Below are 19,019 nucleotides of genomic sequence, written 5' to 3' on the forward strand. Positions count from 1 at the left end.
AATTTGGCTAGGTTTTAAAATGTTCAGTTTTATTAAGAAACTCAGATTAATTCAAATAAAATTTATTGAGTAAGCAACTCTTTGTACATGATTTTGTAAAAAGATAAAATACATGGTCATATATGAAATACAAATCTTATCACAAACATTTCTAAGGCATTCATAAATTAACAGTTTCACATGAATACAAACAAAATAGAAAAATATATCACAAATTCAATTCGGATTCACAAAGAACTCGACCCAAATGGGGCAAAATAAAGAAACAGGTCCCCCCCATGTCCAACCTGAGGGAATTGCAAGGTGGATTAGACCATTTCTCTGAACTCCTTGTAACCCAGTCAAGTAGTTCTGAAGCCTACTGTTGACTATAAAATTTGAACTACAGTGCTTTGGAGAATTAGTGGTTACATAGAAACTGTTTGGTAGATTCAATGGAAGGACTAGTTTTGAGTTCTCCAAATTGGTGAACAATTCTGGAAGATCAACAGGAATATTAGACAAAGCATTCTACAATAATTATTAAAATGAAGTGGATACAAAAGAACTACTAAAATGTTAACATAAAAAAGGAGAGATAATATCACAGACCAATAAGACAAATCACTTCTCTGTTAGAAGGCAATGCGTTTTTTGGCCTTGAGTTTAGCTATGAACTACCAAGACCTAGTAAAAATGAGAAATCCAAATTTATTTCATTCTCTACAAGTTTCAGAACAAATTAAAATTGTGAGATTGATTCGACAACTAGGCTAGCAAGCATTTTCTTAACTAATTAAATCAACAGGAACTAAATAATAATAATTGTAATAACCATGTCAATTTTGATGATAACATAACAAAGTCACAAAAATGTCTGCAGCGATTTCTTTTGTAAATATGGATTGTGAAACATCTCTTAGCAATCTGTGATAATACCATAGATAGAAGAAAAATTATAATAAGAAATTTCGATATTTATTTTAATAAATCACCAAACTAATATGGTTTTTTTTTTAAGTTAGGTACAATATTGAGAACATTGGTATCTATAGGTATGGTAAGTATGTAAACACTATAAAGACATGTAACTTATGGTTATTCTTCAACAATTTCACTATTTTCTTCACTTAAATAAGTGAAATTTTAGCTTTTTTTGGAATTGCATATGCAATTCTAAAAAAAAGAATTAATGATTGTCTACTTATTTATGAATGTTGAACTTTATCTTACCTGTGTGACTAGGCAAACTACCAAAATCGCCACAAATCAAACAGTGTGTTTCAGTGTTCATCAACTTCTGTAAGTAATCTTGAAGATCATCACCAACGAAGTCTTTAACTTTCACATTCAAGATTTGTACTTTTGTATTTCCTACTTTGAAGGTGGTGATCAAACTATCACAAACTGTATCCAACTGAGGGGGTCCTTTTTCTGAAGATGTCATTGTTATTCCATCCACTTAAAAAAGTAACAAATTTAATATATTTGGGCATATAAGCGATAATAAATATTAATTACCTGCTTGGGCATCATAAATAAATCCTAGTGTCCCGTTCTCATTGTCCATTGTGTTGTATTTCCAACTAAACCTGTTACTTTTCCATTCCTCTACACGTTGCAATTGAGGCATATTCAGTTCGTCACAAATAAGCTTTAGGGCATTTTTGTCTTGAACATTTTGAATGGCCAAAATAGACCATCTGAAAATAAAAAAGGAATGAATAGCGTTAATGACATCACTTGGAAGTATATTGGAAGTGCCAATAATTAGTAAATTTTATTGTGGAAATTTAGGGCAAAACACTCGAAAAAAAGGAACGAAAAACCAAATTACGCACGTGTTACTTATAATTGACGTCATCGTGAATTCGCCATCCAGTTCGTATCTCGATAATAGGTATGGGTTATTGCAGGTTTTAGAGCTTTTTCTGAATATTTAATAACATTTTTATGAAATTAATGTACAGGGTGGCCACTTTTTTGATGGGATTGTATTGGTAACTTTTAAACCATAAGAGTTAGAAGGTCGGTCAAATGGAGAAAAAGTTGCATGCATAGAAGCATTATCAAGCAGTTCGAACAAATCGAGATTATCAGGGCCGGTGATTGAGATATCATAAGAAAAGTAAATTATATCATTTTGATTTTTCTTTTTTTCCCACTTTATTTCAAATATCATCAAAAAATGTTACAGGAATTTTTTATTCGACAGTAAATTATCCTCAATTTGACGTAATCAGATTTCGTATCCAACGTTTCGTACTCTCTGGACCACCCTCAACCTCATTTTTTTCAATACGGACCTGCATATTTTATGACATTTTTCGAAATAACTTTTAACGCTGAATTCAACGATATATCATACAATGTCATTCAAAGTTGATTTTCAGGTGATTTTGACTCTCATCCAAATTTAATGGTGTGTATGTAAGAAAAAACAAATCTATTAACGATATCATTGTTCTGACCCAAATTCAATCGAACCCAGAAAAAAAAATCGAGAACTGTGGCCAGTGAATGGAATTTTCAAAAACTCCTGTTAATAAAATAGTCAAGAGACGCGAATACCTACAATGATTTTAAATTTGAATACCAAGCCTTGCAAAAATTATATCGTAATGATCTCAAAATAAAGTTCGATTCTGTAATTTGTTTCAACGGAACAAATGACAAATACCACAATAGTGATACCTAGCGAGAAAATTGAGAATGTTTTGGAAGGTATTCAAGGAGACCAAACAAGCAAATGCATAAGAAGTATGGGTTCCAGAACCGTAAAGTGCATTTTACAAAATGGTGGACAATTCAAACACTTACTTCATTAATTTTCATTTACTTTCGAATAATCATTTGATTTTTCTTTCATTAAATGATACTTTCGTTTAATTATTATGAAATATTTAAATGATCATTATAAAAGAAGAACCAAGAAACCAGTATACTGGTTTCTTGCTTTGATTCTAATATGTTCCATTTAGTTCAAGATGGGTGAGTTGATTTTCTTATCGAAATTTATTGCATGTTGCATGTTGTTAATTAAACTAAATAAAGGTAATACAGATCCGACCCAAAGAAAATTGTATAAGGGTCAAAATCACCTGGAAATCTACTTTGAATGACATTGTATGATATATCGTTGAATTCAGCGTTAAAAGTTATTTCGAAAAATGTCATAAAATATGCAGGTCCGTATTGAAAAAAATTAGGTTGAGGGTGGCACAGAGAGTACGAAACGTTGGATACGAAATCTGATCACGTCAAATTGAGGTTAATTTACTGTCGAATAAAAAATTCCTGTAACATTTTTTGATGATATTTGAAATGAAGTGGGAAAAAAAGAAAAATCAAAATGATATAATTTACTTTTCTTATGATATCTCAATAACCGCCCCTGATAATCTCGATTTGTTTGAACTGCTTGATAATACTTCTATGCATGCAACTTTTTCTCCTTTTGACCGACCTTCTAACTCTTATGGTTTAAAAGTTACCAATACAATCCCATTAAAAAAGTGGCCACCCTGTATATCGTTTTTTAAAGTCTAATCTATGAAATTTCAATGAATAAGAAAATATTAATTTTCTACTATGAAGTGGCATATTATGAAGAGAATGAGGATTGTTTCAAAGTTTCCAAAGGCATTTCCTAGCAAAATCCTAAATGAAAAAAAAAACGAAAATGCAAATGACATACGTGATGTAATTGACATCATTGGTCCATCCAATTCGGTTCTTAACGCGTGATATAATGGGTACGAATTATTACAGTTTTTAGACTTTTTTTTGCTTATGCAATAACACTTTAATTAGGTTAAATTAAATTAATGCATTTGCTTCTAAAACTGATTCATGATGATGTTAATAAATACGTTAGTTTTTTTTTAATATCATGAAATTGATGAGACATACCCATTTTCTAGAATAGTCCTACAGACTACCTCCTTCACTCCTAAATTGGAAGCTTTTTCAACGGAAAAACAATCCAAATCCCAACTGGACACTCTGAAGGCAGGTCGGTCGTTCCTTGAGTACCTAAACAACTCCTTAACTATTGGACGGGGAGAATAAGTAGATAATAATTCGAAAATATCAGTCATTGTCGATGCTAACAACCCATTTGCTGAACCGTTTTTGCAGGAATATCCCAGCATCTCACTGTTCCTGCAGCTACCATTGAGGGTTGAAATGTAGCTTTGTTTTTCCGGTTCAGGATCTGATATGTCCTCCTCGTTTTCGATGGTGAGGTATCTGCTAATGTTGTCCAGTCGTATGCAGTCGATGCATTTGATTTTTCGGAGATCTTCGAGCTGAAAACGAGGAAAATAATTTTAAATGCACTATTAATTTTTCATGAAAAATATAAACAAATTTCCGGAAACAATTCAATCGAAGTATCAAAACAAAAAAGAAAAACGATAAAAAATTTAGTCATTGAAGCATCAATTATTTCAAATTTAGAAGGAGATGTTCTATTGAAATTCTTCTATAGAATATCTCCCTCAAATTTCTATCAAATCTCAGAAAAAATACTATCTGAAGGTCCTGAATTTCCTTTTGGACTTAATACTATTATCCCTTTAGAAAAGGTTATATTGAAGGTGACTATGCCGATGAATAAAGTTGAATTTCTAAGAAAAAAATATATTTTACTCGTGAAATGTTAAAGAGAACGCCAGAATTTCACGTTTGCAGATGCTCCCTCTGGAAAAGCTGAAATTCGCATGGGACCATCTAAAACCCAAACAGGATACCAAATTCCATTAAACAGATAACATTTGCAGAAATAAAGTCTGTTATAAGAATTTTTGGACACACAGAACGATAAACAAACGCGAAACCAAAATAAATGTTCGGAATTGGCTGAAATACATTTTGCCAGTTGGAATCGTGTATGTGTTTCAGCATTTCTGTTTGAATGCATCATTCATCTAGTAATTTTACTGACCGTCTTTTATCTGAGACATCCTGTATATTTGATCACTCAAATGATTTTTATTGTCAAATACGACATCATGTTGTAATTGTGAAGTACATTCCAAAGGTTAAATATTATAAAAAAAGAGTTTAAAAGTGATTGCATTAGATAACTTATTCCATTATTGACATTAATTCATTAGGTGTTTATTTTAGTTTTATAATGATCTAACAAATGTAGTGATTGAGGGAACATAATAATTGTTTGTGGAATTGATGTAAGAGTGAACATATATGGGTTAATTTTTTTTAAATTCTAGTCCACAGTGGTACTTCATTATAGGACGTTTAAATGGAGGAGACATTTTTTTTTTCAAATAATAACTAGCTGCCCGCCCCGGCTTCGCACGTGTAATGTAAAATGTAACTAATGAAAAAAAATTACAAAATATATTAGGAAATAAAATGACACCCAAATATTCAAATCATACTATATTGCAATGTCCTATAATGTACAACATTTTTGGTTTTCCCTACTGGGGAGAAAACAAATAGATGGTTTTAACAACTCTCGAGCATGCAACGTACAACTGCCCATGCGAAAAACAAGGCAATTCAAGGTTTATTTATTTATTGATCGAAAATACACAATACAATGATGTGCATCTCACAAATTTTTAACGATTGACCTTGGGATTTATCATACAGTAATAAACATCCACAATTTTACTATATTATTATGAATAATAATAATAATGTTTATTGACTAAATCCTATATGATTTATATTATATTGAATGAAATATATTTATTTGAGTGATTTCCGATTAAATATGCAAATTTGAATAGTTGGAATCCGATATTTTTCCTGATTATCGAATTTATAATAAGCAGAATATTTATTATTTTCTGTATCTACCTGCTGAAATTCAAGGTTTGGCAACTTTTGCTCTCCGAGTGTCATCGGTTGTTTCACGTCGTTTGGCGCGCTTGAAGTTTGTTTTCTGAATTTCTGATATATTTAGGTATTTATTTCAATATATTTTGAGTTAATATAAAACGTTGATTCACAATGGGACATAAGAAGTGCGTTCTTTGTAGAGAAATTCGCGAGTTGAGTGAAATATCGTATCACTGATATGTTTTCATTTCCGCGCGCTTCATGTCAAATTTGATAGATCATTTTGGAAACAAAATTTGCCTACTGAAAATGACATATGCTCTCTCTATTAATGTTTATTACTCGGAGTTTGAAGGAAAGTAGATGATTGAATTGAAACGAAAATTATTCTTTCTTATTTTACCAGGATTATTGATATAATGCAAAAGCATTTAGGAACACGTAATTTTGTTGATTGTAGGAATAAATTATCGAACTCATAATTTTACAGGTTTGTCGAAATCGAATCATTTTCTTTTCAATTCAGTCGTCTACTTTCTGTCAGGCAACCCAAAATACATCCTTCGAAGTGTCAAATTATACTCTATGATTGTTCGCTCGGTCGGAAGAAACAGGAGAGCCTTTTTATACTTTTCCGTACCTACAATTTTTTTCGGGAAAATTCTGTTGTATAAAACTTCTCATGACACTACTGAACACAAAAAAAAATGGCCCAATTTGGTGAAGTCGTTTGAACGTGATGGCATTACATAATATCCATAGATCCTCTTTTATATACCTGATATAGATTTCACGGTGATGATATATTTTAATATCGGAATTTTAAATTGCGGAAATCAGTTATTTACCCCGAATGCGCACGACATTCATATTGTACACAGATTGAATTAAATGAACTGAAGGTCGGATATTTTCGTTTCTACTTTCACAAAGTAAAGCGATCTCTCAGATGATGGTTTTACATGAAATATCGTTCGGTACCATCAAGTACCAACGGGATACAATGTGGGAAGCCAAGGTTAATTCTAACCGCAAAAAGCACATTCAAGTGCGTCAAGAATAGACGACACTCTTCATTTTCCTGAAATATAAAATTAGCGAAATTGAAATGGGAAATTATTGCAACATAGGTGCACCATATAAAGGTATTCAAATTTCAACTGCATTCTGAAACGTTAATTTTCGACAAACTGGCACACGTTACTAATTATTGATTATGCTAATTATAAAATTGTTGCGTACTGGCCATTGATTATTAATTTGCAAACAGGAAATTTGTCTGAATCTAACGTAATTTGAACTTGATGATTGAAGACGAATTCAAATTATTAAAAATCCATCAGCTAGGTATTTTAAAGTGACAATATAAATAGAGAGAAATTAATTAAACCGAACACGTTAACACGTACAATGAAGTGGAGAATGTGGAACGATTACCTTGATGAAACTGCATTCTGAAAGGTGATGGAATACTTCATAAGATAAAATATTTTATTTAAGCATTTCAGATAAAAGAATACCTATCTCACTTCTAAAACAAATATAGGAGAGAAATAACCGAACAGCCATTGTTTATTTCGTTTTCTATAGTTAGAGAGATAAGATTAAGTTCAATACAAAAATTTGGGAATCATTTCATTCAATAGAGACCTGTCGTTCAATAAATATTTAAACAAAACTTGGGTAATAAAGTGATAGAGGTATAATGTAAATATACTAACTGACAAAGAAATTGCAACACCCAGAAGGAGCTGTTTAAATTTTGATTTTTTTAGGTAAAACATAGATAGTATAGTAAGGAGTAAATGATTGAATTTGGAGAAAAAAATCGTAAAGGTTTTTTTCATGTAAATTTTTGTTACTTAAATATTGTAGCCGTCTTTGCAAGTTTTTTTTTAAATTTTACAACAAACCAGCTGTTCGAGAAGAACCAAAGTCGATGCTTAGTTGTTAAAATGCCTAGAGCACGTGTACGCGGAACTTATCGCCACCTAAGTGAATTTGAAAGAGGTTGAATTATTGTTCTACGGAAGGCGGGGTTTGTCATTTCGAGAAATCGCTAACCGTACGAACAGAAATCCAACTATTGTTATGAGATGTTGTCAAGCTTGGTTTGATAATGCTCAAAATCGAAGAAAAGTAGGCACCGGACGTCGAAGGGACACAAATGAAGTTCAAGATCGACGTCTAAGACTTATGGCCATTAGAGACCGATTTGCGACAACTCGATCTTTGGCTGATGGGTGGTTAGGAGAACAAGGCCATTCTGTAACTGTCCGAACGGTTTACCGCAGGATAAGGTCTTTTGGACTGCAGCATTATCGACCTCATCTTGTGCTATCTGACGGTTGAGCATCGCCGGCAACGATTACATTGGCGCAGAGAACGTCAACATTGGAATGTGGAATGGCATCAGGTCGTCTTTTATGATGAATCTCGATTCTCCTTGGGTGCACATGATGGCCGAAGAAGGGTTAGACGACGTCGGAGGAAAGATGTGAACCTCAGTTTGATGTTGAGCGTCATGTATACCGGACAGTAGGCGTTATGGTATGGGGTGCTGTAGCACATGCAATTAGTAGGTCACCTTTAGTCTTTATTCGAGGTAACATGACAGCGCTGCGTTACTTTCAAAAATAGTGGAGCCATATGTTCTCCCTTATCATAACCGATTCAAGAATTCAATATTTCAGCAAGATAATGCCCGACCTCATGTTGCCAGAGTTAGTTTGAACTTTTTCGAAGCGACCCATGTTATTTTTTTTGCCATGGCCGCCCATATCCCCCGATCTTTCGACCATAGAGCATGTTTGGGACATCATGGGTAGAAGGCTTGGAAATTTACCCCAGCCCCCACGAACTTTGGCGGCTCTGAGACATGAAGTACAGGTATCTTGGAATAGTATCCCTCAAGAAGATATTTCATCAATTCCGAGAAGAGTTGGGGAGTGTATAGATAATCGCGGTGGACAAACACATTATTGACATTTTTCTTTTAAATATTGTAAACCCTTCGTTTTTTCTCCAAATTTCATTCATTTACTCCTTGCTATACTATCCATGTTTCACCAGAAAAGATTTAAAATTTAAACAGCTCCGTCTGGGCGTTGCAGTTTCTTTGTCAGTTAGTATAAAAAAAACAATCATTCGCCGCTAGTATTCCGGCTTTTCCTCGCTTGAAATAATAAATCTGGAAACTCGAATACACTTTCAACCGAAGAAAAATAAATCTATATTCCCCGTACATGTATTATTGATTTCTAGTGGTGAGGTATTCTCAGAATTTGAACGTTCAACGAAACATAGAAATACCTCATATTGAGAGCTAATAATGGAAAACACAAAGGGTATTCATCCATAATTCAATGAATGTTCCTACTTATTAGTTGATCCAATTATATGTGACCTGTTCCCTAGAACCAAGGACTTGACTCCTACAAACTTAAACAATATTGGCGTTATTTAAAACCTCAGCCTCTATTTTCGTTCTATTTGGCTTTTAGGAGCGAACAAAAGGTTTCAATTATGTTCATATCTTTGTCGAGGCGATAATTTGGGTCCTAAATAGAGTTGATTCACCTGAAACAAGCCACTAGACTGGACAAAAAGCAATGATACTGTCCGTCTTAAAAATATGAAAGTTATGAATGAATATAGGGTATAGTACTTCTTTGCAGGGCCGCCGCCAGGAGCGGCATACCGGACAATTTGTTAATAAAACAAGACTTTTTGCACCCCTAAGATCTACGTCTGCTTTTTACTATACAGGGTGGCCACTTTTTCAATGGGATTGTATTGGTAACTTTTAAACCATAAGAGTTAGAAGGTCGGTCAAATGGAGAAAAAGTTGCATGCATAGAAGCATTATCAAGCAAATCAAACAAATCGAGATTATCAGGGCCGGTTATTGAGATATCATAAGAGAAGTAAATTTTGTCATTTTGATTTTTCTTTTTTTCTCACTTTATTTCAAATATTATCAAAAAAAGTTACAGAAATTTTTATTCGGCAGTAAATTGTTCTCAATTTGACGTAATCAGATTTCGTATCCAACGTTTCGTGCTCTCTGGGCCACCCTCAACCTCATTTTTTTCAATACGGACCTGTATATTTTATAACACTTTACGAAATAACTTTTAACGCTGAATTCAACGAGATATCATACAATGTCATTCAAAGTTGATTTTCAGGTGATTTTGACCCTTATCCAATTTTCTTTGGGTCGGATCTGTAGTGAATGCAATTTATCAAAAACTGATGTTAATAAAATAGTCAAGAGACGCGAATACAATGATTTTAAATTTGAATACCAAGCCTTGCAAAACTTATATCGTAATGATATGACAAATCCAACAATAGTGATTTCTCGCGAGAAGATTGAGAATGTATTGGAAGGTATTCAAGAAGACGAAATAAGCAAATGTATAAGAAGTATGGGTTCCAGAACCATTAAGTGCATTTTACAAAATGGTGGACATTTCGAACACTTACTTCATTCATTTTTATTTACTTTCGAATAATCATTCGATTTTTCTTTCATTAAATGATAATTCGTTCAATTATTATGAATTGAAATATGTAAATAATTATTACTTGTTTCTTGATTTCCATTTAGTTCAAGATGAGTAAGTTGATTTTCTCATCGAAATGTATTGCATGTTGTTAATTAAACTAAATGTAATACAGATCAGACCCAAAGAAATTTGGATAAGGGTCAAAATCACCTGAATATCAAGTTTGAATGACATTGTATGATATATCGTTGAATTTAGCGTTGAAAGTTATTTTGAAAAGTGTCATAAAATATGCAGGTCCGTATTGAAAAAAATGAGGTTGAGGGTAGTCTAGACAGTACGAAACGTTGGATACGAAATCTGATTACGTAAAATTGAGGATATTTTACTGTCGAATAAAAAATTCCTGTAACATTTTTTGATAATATTTGAAATAAAGTGAGAAAAAAAGAAAAATCAAAATGACAGAATTTACTTTTCTTATGATATCTCAATAACCGTCCCTGATAATCTCGATTTGTTTGAACTGCTTGACAATGCTTCTATGAATGCAACTTTTTCTCCATTTGACCGACCTTCTAACTCTTATGGTTTAAAAGTTACCAATGTAATCCCATTGAAAAAGTGGCCACCCTGTATACTTATAAATAGCTTGTCGTATTTTTAAACAATGCAGAACTTTATGTTTCAGTTGAAAAATACGATTTCATATGAAATTGAATAGATGCCTGAGAAAAATAACAGAGGCTCCTTTAACAAAAATTCATATAAATGAGGTAAAGCAGGGCGGCGAAATTTTATTTTGACAGGGCGCTAAAATATCTGGCGGCGGCCCTGCTTTTTCGATAGAATAATATTTCTGTTTTGAATAGCTGAAAAAAATTGCACAATATTTGCTTAGTATGTTAGTGATACAATACATTTCGATAAATATGTCATAATATATATTGTCTTAACTAAATTACTTTTTGACATGATAGAAAAGAGCAAAAACAGGGCCGCATTTAGCCCTAGATGCAACTCTGGCCAAATAATATAATTGTGCCCCTTCTCGCATTTCCTTATGGTGACTCAAATTCAAAATAAAATAATGGTAAAAGAAAAATTGCCCCTACATCATGATTGTGTAGAGACTCTTACATTCTCATTTCATTGAGTAATTCTTTAATGAAACAACAATTTGACAATCTTATATACAAAATGATTCAGCGCGATGGCCTATTAGACGTTTATGGAAAACTAATCATAATTTTGTGCTGAAAATTTGTAGGTTCGGGTTTGAGACAATGCCTTTTCTCCCTAGAATATGTTCAGATCTCTACAACTTCCGGTTATACCGGAAACAAACTACTACTTCCTTATTTCAAATGGCACACCCAGTATATATTTATCATTAGATAGCTTTTTTGAAGACTATTTCAGCAATATGCCATACCTTGGGTAGAAACTCAACGGTCTATGAGTTAATAGGATTCTTATGAAAAAAAAAATGGTGGCGACGAGGACTGACTTTTTTTTAATATTTCTGCAGAAAACGTTTTTTCGAAAAAACATTTTCGATTCTGCAAACACGTAGTATCATGAAACTGTTTGCGGTTTGGACCAAAAATGTACAGGGTGTTTATGAGAAGATCATGAACTTGGACAACTCAAACTCATCAAAACTCAAAATTTTTCAAATTTGAACATATATTTTTTATCATTTCAGTCGATTCTACGTATAAAAAGAGAGGGGCTTACTCAAGCAAATCCTATACCTAAAAAGTTATCGAGGAAGAACTTTAAATGAGGAAATCCCGCAATTTTTGAATATGTAGAGTAATCCGTAACTCCCGAAAACACAAAAAAAAACTAAAATTCGATGTTTGGATAACTATATTTGACATTTCATGAATTGTAATCAATTATTCGTAATTGAAAATTCCATTTTTCAGAGACAACAGATCCGATCGATTTGACATTCTGCATGCAGATATGTAATAAAATTCCGAGCCAGGTTTAAGATGTCTAAAATACTGATGTGTTCACTGGTTAGATTTTGTTCAAGATAAAGATAATTCTGGCAGCTCGGCTCGACATGGGTCCCTATTCGCTGTTCTTCCTTAAGGTGGCGCTATAAAAATAACTGACCAATCAATGGCATCATTTTAAAATTTTCATTTGTTCTGTCAAAAGTTGATCGACTTTAATTTAACCTCCAAACGATATTGACAGAATGATGACGTGAGCACCATAAGAAACGATGCCGAAATCAAGTGAAAAAGAGCCAATATAATTGAAATCCAAGAAGGCTGGTCCCTTCAAAAGTCACTTTAAGAGTAAGTGAGCACACCATTGTTTTAGACATCTTAGCCAAGTGCTAAATTTCATGTTGATGATCACCAGAACCATAGAAAAATTCGAGCGGAATATAAAATTTTCAAACGATTTTCATTGCAGAACGCAATTGAAAGTTTCAGGGAAAAGTTTAGAAAATAACAAACGAAAAACAACACCGAATCAAATGAAAAGCCGTATCTGCCACTTTATGGATTTCATTACAGAACAACGTTCGTTAGATATGGATATTCACAATAGTACAACACGAAATCATTCGATATTTAATAACCTTCTCGTTTTTGTTTGAGGTCGTTCGACTAAAAAAGGTTTTGAATCGATCGCCACGTTATTAGCCATTGAGGTTCCATAGCTCACTACAAAAACCAATACGAAATTGTACGTTATTCGACATGATATTCATGATTGATTTATGTACACAAGAAAGGGGCGATGCCTAAAACGAATAATTAGGATTGTCACGGTTAATATTTTATTAACACTATTTGGGACGCTGATTCAACTCGAATATTCCAAAAATTATGTTGGAATATTGCATTAAATTGAATATAGAAGACGAAACTTTTTCTTCGACCATTTTCATTCACTTATTATTTGCCATACTATTTTCCAAAATAGTACTCGGAATTGGACAACTGAAAATAAAAATTTATTAATTTTTATAATTGAAGAAAATTCCATGATTCTGATTAATTAATCTTTCGGAATTTGGTAACATTTGGATCAAAAATTCGAGTTTCATATCGAAAAAAAAATTAACCACATAAAAGGAAAGGAAGAAGAATATTGAAAAAAAACACACATTCACCTGAGTTGAAATTTTGAGTGCAAATGTGAAATAGCAATTTCAAACTTAATGCAAAATATCACCAAAAAAAAAGATACCCAATAGGTGTTTCTGTAACAAAAAAATCCAACTAGGTCAAAATTCAGTTAGAATATTTGAAACAACTATTCCAATGTTCATGCCAAAATGTGCCACCAGAATTTTACTTATTTACTTCTTATTAATCTTTCACTAGTCAAATTGAATTTTTTAATGAAACGATTCATTTTGGTAAAAAATAATCCAAAAAAACTTATGATTAAATCAATGACAGACTTAATCTAGAGATGTTCGATAGGAATATCAACCTATTTTTCCTCTTGATGATTATTTCAAAAATAATGTGTAGGTAGGTAGATTAGGTATATGGGAAACAATTCTCATTATAAAATGGATTAAAAGTAAGCAAAAGTTTTAATCATACAAAGCTCATTTTTATCGTTAAACCAAATCGATTACTCATACTGCCTAAGCATAGGAAAAACCTATAAATCTTATTTCAATCGCTGTATAATAAAGTGTTTATTCAATGAAAAATGAGGTTGAAAATACCCACAGTTACCTAATGTTTTACATCTTGAAGAGTTTTCCTCATAATACATAATACATTTTCCTCACAATACATTGAATACATTAACCACATGAAAAATGTCTTTATTTTCTGCATATTTTATTTAAAAGAAATGACTCACCTTTTTAAATGGTCCTTTCTTACATCTGTAGTAAACAATAGCTGCTGCGATCTCTTGAGTTATCCCATGCACTAATTGAAGTTCAAATATTGTAGCCACATTAACATTTACTAATTTGCTAGTTTTTGTGATTGTTGTTCGAGAATCAACACTTTTCAAACTATCAAAACTTTGTGAAGAGTAGCGAATACCGGTTTTAGTGCTCACACAAACATAGTGTTTTATTTTACTGAGTCTTTCGGCCCCCATACCAGGAACAACAACTAAATCTTCTACTTTCTGATAATATCCAATGGCTTTTCGGTGCTTGATTATGTTTTTTGATAACTCCAAATCTATATCACGTACTTTCAAGAGTTCATTTTCATTAGCTGTATTTATATTAATTAAATCTATCTGGGGTTCATCATCAAAGATGGCAAATGTATGGCTCAAATTATTATTTCCATTTAAAAATATCTGTGAGTTGAAAATATTGCGGGTTTTTCTCCTATTTTTTTTAGCCATACTCAGTGGTTGCCCCATGTTTAAAACCCAAAATTACTTTGAACTTCAAGTGGTCACTGTTTCTCATATCACAATTTCACAGAAGAGATATAAACAATAAAACAAATGAATTGCAGTAGATAACATGTTTTATCCGTAGGCCGACTGATTTTAAAAGATAAAAAGTAAACTGGCGTTCTCATCAATCCAAACGCATCAATCGTCGTTTAATAACTGATTACAGTTCGGATTAGAACGTTGGTTCTGCTCATACCCAGACTTCAACCACACTGACCTTTAAAATATTGAATTTGATTGAATGGTTTAGCATTCAAATACAACTGAGTATATGATTTCCAAACAAGAGTGATGATATATAATTTTTGATAATTTTCCATTATTTATAATGATTAGAAGAACACACTTAAAAAATAAAAACGGTATTGAAGAAATACAGTAAATACACCCGAATAGACATTTAACATATGATCAATTATTGGTCAACATAGGTTATGACAAATATGAAATGACACTGACAGAAAAAATAAGTACCATTCGAACTACTGACGATTCTTCAAAAAATTCATAGAATATTAATGAGTACAATGCGCATATATGAGTTCTGAGAATGCGCTCTGTAATGTTTGTATTTTCAAAAAATATATCCTAGTTAGAATAAATTAAAAAAATTATTTCAGAAAACTTTTCCAAATGTGGCTGAATAATTATGAGTGGCACTTGGATTATATCCGCTTAGCTAAAGATAGTAGCTTTTCATTTGAAAGAACGAAGTTTCCTTTGGATAAGAATAAAATTTGTAAGTATTTGTTTACCCTTATTTGTGTTTTGAATTTATTCATTCAATTTGTAGGTTTATTAGATGTGGATAAGGTAATTGAAGAAAAGGATGTCGCAATCATTGAACAATTGTTGCCATCTCTTGTTCAGTATAATATAGACACTAATGAGCACATAGGGATAATAGACCAGAATTTCTTAAAAATGTTTCGAATGTCACAACTCGCTGTTGAATATCTCCTTTTTTGCAAGAAATATTTAGATCACTCTGTCATTTTGATAAAAGAAGAAATTAAAGATATAAAAATGGTAAGCATCCCAAGATCTGCTATTTTATGAAATTATCGAGATCAGAAATTAATCATTATTTATAGGAAAATGAAGAATTGAGGATTTTCAACAATGAACTGAAAAAACACACAGACACATTATTAGCAAAACTAAAGAAGAGGGAGCTAGCTACAACTTTTAAATGCAATAAGTGCTTGAAAGCATTTTCAACTGAAGAATATTTAACTGCACATATTGATCGTCGTCATACTAATAAAAATAATGAAAGTTTTGAGTTGGGTATTGAAACCGAGATAAAGGAAATAAAAGAAAAATTGAATAATACTGAAAAACTCATTAAAAACGAGGAATTGAATCCGAAATTAGAAGACACATTGAATAAAAATTACTCTAAAGTAAGTGAATTACTACTAAAATTTGAATCCTTAAGGAGCCAAGTAGAGAACGATTTTAAAATGTTGCACAATCAAAAAGATTTTGAAGAAAAATATCTGAAAGTTTTCCAAAGTGCCCTTGAAAATGTGAAAACCCAGATCAATAACGAATTGAGTCTTCAAAGCTCTCCTTATAGATTTCATGATAAGAGAAATAGTATAACACAAACAGATTTAGATGAAATAAACACATCTGAAAAAATTGTTCAAGCAGATGAGATTTCAGAAACAATGGAAAGAACAGGGAAAACACAGTTATACGAACAAAAATTTGAGAAACTTGAAGTTCAAATGAAAAGTGCCTGTGAGAATATTTCTAACACTGTAGGTTTAGTACTTCATAAAATATTTCCTGGGGGTTTGCTGAAAAAGTAGCTATTAAAAAGTATTTTTTGAAATTCAGTTACTTTATTAGTCATGTAAAAAATGTTAAAAAATTAATTGTGTTTGATTTCAGATGGGATCCTCTCTGAAAAATATAGAGATACAAATGCAAGCATTGTGGGACAAGTTGCAGGGTTTAGAATCTAAGAAGTTAACTCAAGATCTTCCAGATGTGAATGAAACAAAGGATAGTCAAGTTGAAAAGGAATTGAGAAAACCTACACCTAAATTGAGAAAAAGACCAAGTAGAAGCATATCTAATAAATCTTCAGAACAAATGCTGATGCCCAAAGAAATCAAATCAGAAAGACCTTCTTCCGATACTAGACATAATATTCTTGACGATATCGAAGACAAAGAGATACCAATTGATTTGAATGAAGTAACTATGGTTAAAAGTTCAAAATCACTGTCAAAACCTGATACAAAGCTTGACGATTTGGATAGAATTGATGTTTTGGATGAAATTGAACCCTCTACAACCATAACAGTAGTAAAAAGTATAAATTCCCTTTATGAAACGGAAGATCTAGAATCAGAGGAAGAGGACCCTGTACGATCATCAGAAGTTAATTCAGAATCAGAACGTTCTCCAGATGAAGGCTCTAACAATGAATATCCCTCAAAAGTTACTGTCCTTCATAAAGAAAAATCTGGATCGACTTTGGGAAAAAGATCTATCTCAAGGTAAGAGAATTATGAATTAAATGTCACCCAATTTTTGTCATTAACTTTCTAGTTTGAGACGAGCTTCTTTGAGTTCTGAAGTAATAGAAAGGCTGAAGAAAGAAATGAGGAAAGTATTGATGGAAAGATTAAATATGTTAGGAGTATCAAATGAATGGAAAGGTATCCCGGAGCAGACTTACTCAAGAGTTATGGATATTTTAAATCATCAAGCAAAATTGGTAGAAAAGGTATACATATTTCCAATAAAGTATAAATTGGTCTGAGTTTGAAAATCTTAATTGCAGTCAGTCCCTAACTACAAAAATATTCGTTCTGAGTTATTGATGAAAGCAGAACAGGAATTTTGCAGTAAAGGATCATTGAAGAGTGTCGAAAATCAAACAAAAATCAAGAAAACCAAGGTCAAAGGAACTTTCTCTCCCAGAAGTTGGAGCAATAAAAATGGTTCTTTTAGGCAAGTTTCTGAATACGTTTTTCTTATTTTAAACCATATGCTTTTTCCCTACATTGAAAATTTGGTGCATTTAACACGACATTTAATTCTAACCTAAAACAGAGTGCTAAGAATGTAATGAATCCAAGGAATCTTTGCAATGAAAATAATGATACATCAAAATTATCTTGACAAATAATAAAAATGAACGTTTTCGTACATGACACCATGTTGAGTAAAATTGTATTTTGGCGGCCTTTTTGGATTTTAATGTTTTGATTGCTGTTTTTTTGAGAAATATTCATGAGAATTGAAAGTATCCTCTTTTTATGTGCTCAATAAACTTCATCAATGACAATTAGACGATACTATTTGTTTTTACAGAATAAGGAAACATCAATCTGCGCCACAAGTAGAAATAAGAAACCGAAAAATGTATGAATCTGACAGCAGCAGCGAGGAAGAAAATAAGAAAAAAAATCTGAAAAAAACAGCCTCCACGATAGTTCAATATTCTGCAGTGATTGAGGAATTGAGACAAACACAAAGATCGGAAGAGAATCTCCTTGATCATAAGAGCAAAACGAATATTTCTTTACCTGATAATAATCTTGATTTACAAATGAAAGGAGTTTTGAAAAACTTTCCAACTGCAGGTCCTGTACCGAAAAAAAGGGTGTTATTTGATTTGAAAAGCCAGGATTCGGAAATTCAAAAACCTATTACAAGAGATGTTGGTGGAGGAAGTACCACAAGTGTTGCAAGTTCTGTATTGGATTTGTCGGATGAAAGTTCACCAATAATAGAAGATGAGAAAAAACCTGAAACAGTACTTGATATCAAAGATTTTTCAGATAGTGATTTCAGCATTCTTAATAGTGGGAAAATCATTCAAAAATGAAAAAAAAAGAAATAGATATATTTAAAAGAAAACAATCAATGAAGAAAAGTTAGTGATAATGAATTGTTATTGTTGAATGTTTTGTATTGATTACATTGTTAAAATTCTATAAATGCAGTTGTGTAATATAAATTTGATTAGCAGTTGTTCTGGAATCTTCAAGTTGTTAAATGGAACCTACTTCTTAAATTCCTTATGTTTATGAACATATGGTTAACAAGTTTTAGGTATAGTGAGCAGAAATGGAATAAACTCAAAAAAAGACAGAAAATTCACTTAGAGCTTTTATTTTATGCATGTTACTTTAATTCTTTACAAAACGCTACAATTAATACTTTTTCAAAAATAGAATTGTACTTATTTGGAAAAAAAGTTTACACCCTAAGTAGGGACCGGACAAACCCAAAATGCTTTGTACTTCTCTCTTTTCAAATCCC

The 19,019-nt window shown here is 32.1% G+C and overlaps 2 protein-coding genes across 4 annotated transcripts; one reads left to right on the top strand and one right to left on the bottom strand.

Moving 5' to 3' along the window:
* Positions 1-46: 46 nt before the first annotated feature.
* Positions 47-15,057, bottom strand: LOC123677859 (endonuclease/exonuclease/phosphatase family domain-containing protein 1-like). Its single transcript, XM_045614591.1, has 5 exons — positions 14,166-15,057; positions 3,892-4,289; positions 1,501-1,682; positions 1,213-1,440; positions 47-476 (listed from the first exon to the last, which is right to left on the bottom strand). The coding sequence occupies exons 1-5, from the start codon at positions 14,688-14,690 to the stop codon at positions 217-219; spliced, it is 1,593 nt and encodes a 530-aa protein (XP_045470547.1). The 5' UTR covers positions 14,691-15,057; the 3' UTR covers positions 47-216.
* On the top strand, positions 12,127-18,728 carry LOC123677857 (zinc finger protein DZIP1). Of its 3 annotated transcripts, none has more exons than XM_045614587.1 (8): positions 12,127-12,628; positions 15,350-15,468; positions 15,523-15,758; positions 15,824-16,498; positions 16,632-17,245; positions 17,298-17,475; positions 17,533-17,702; positions 18,066-18,728. In XM_045614587.1, exons 2-8 carry the CDS (start codon positions 15,363-15,365, stop codon positions 18,580-18,582), a joined length of 2,496 nt encoding a protein of 831 aa, XP_045470543.1. In that variant the 5' UTR covers positions 12,127-12,628; positions 15,350-15,362; the 3' UTR covers positions 18,583-18,728. The 3 variants fall into 3 exon arrangements, with proteins under 3 accessions (XP_045470543.1, XP_045470542.1, XP_045470544.1); XM_045614586.1 differs by lacking the exon at positions 12,127-12,628 and adding an exon at positions 15,144-15,293; XM_045614588.1 differs by lacking the exon at positions 12,127-12,628 and adding an exon at positions 15,144-15,293 and having other exon boundaries at positions 15,824-16,135.
* The last annotated feature ends 291 nt before the right edge of the window (positions 18,729-19,019 follow it).

Source organism: Harmonia axyridis, chromosome 4 (assembly GCF_914767665.1).
Source record: "Harmonia axyridis chromosome 4, icHarAxyr1.1, whole genome shotgun sequence".
Classification (NCBI taxonomy): Eukaryota; Metazoa; Arthropoda; class Insecta; order Coleoptera; family Coccinellidae; genus Harmonia; species Harmonia axyridis.

Bases quoted from the DNA above. Each gene is read 5' to 3' on its own strand.
- LOC123677857 (XM_045614586.1), top strand. The intron at 17,246-17,297 runs GTAAGAGAATTA...TTAACTTTCTAG, and splicing joins GGAAAAAGATCTATCTCAAG to TTTGAGACGAGCTTCTTTGA. The intron at 17,476-17,532 runs GTATACATATTT...TCTTAATTGCAG, and splicing joins AAGCAAAATTGGTAGAAAAG to TCAGTCCCTAACTACAAAAA.
- LOC123677859 (XM_045614591.1), bottom strand. From the start codon at position 14,690: ATGGGGCAACCACTGAGTATGGCTAAAAAAAATAGGAGAAAAACCCGC. The intron at 1,683-3,891 runs GTATGTCTCATC...TTTTATTTTCAG, and splicing joins AGGACTATTCTAGAAAATGG to ATGGTCTATTTTGGCCATTC. The intron at 477-1,212 runs GTAAGATAAAGT...TTGATCTTCCAG, and splicing joins TAGTTTGCCTAGTCACACAG to AATTGTTCACCAATTTGGAG.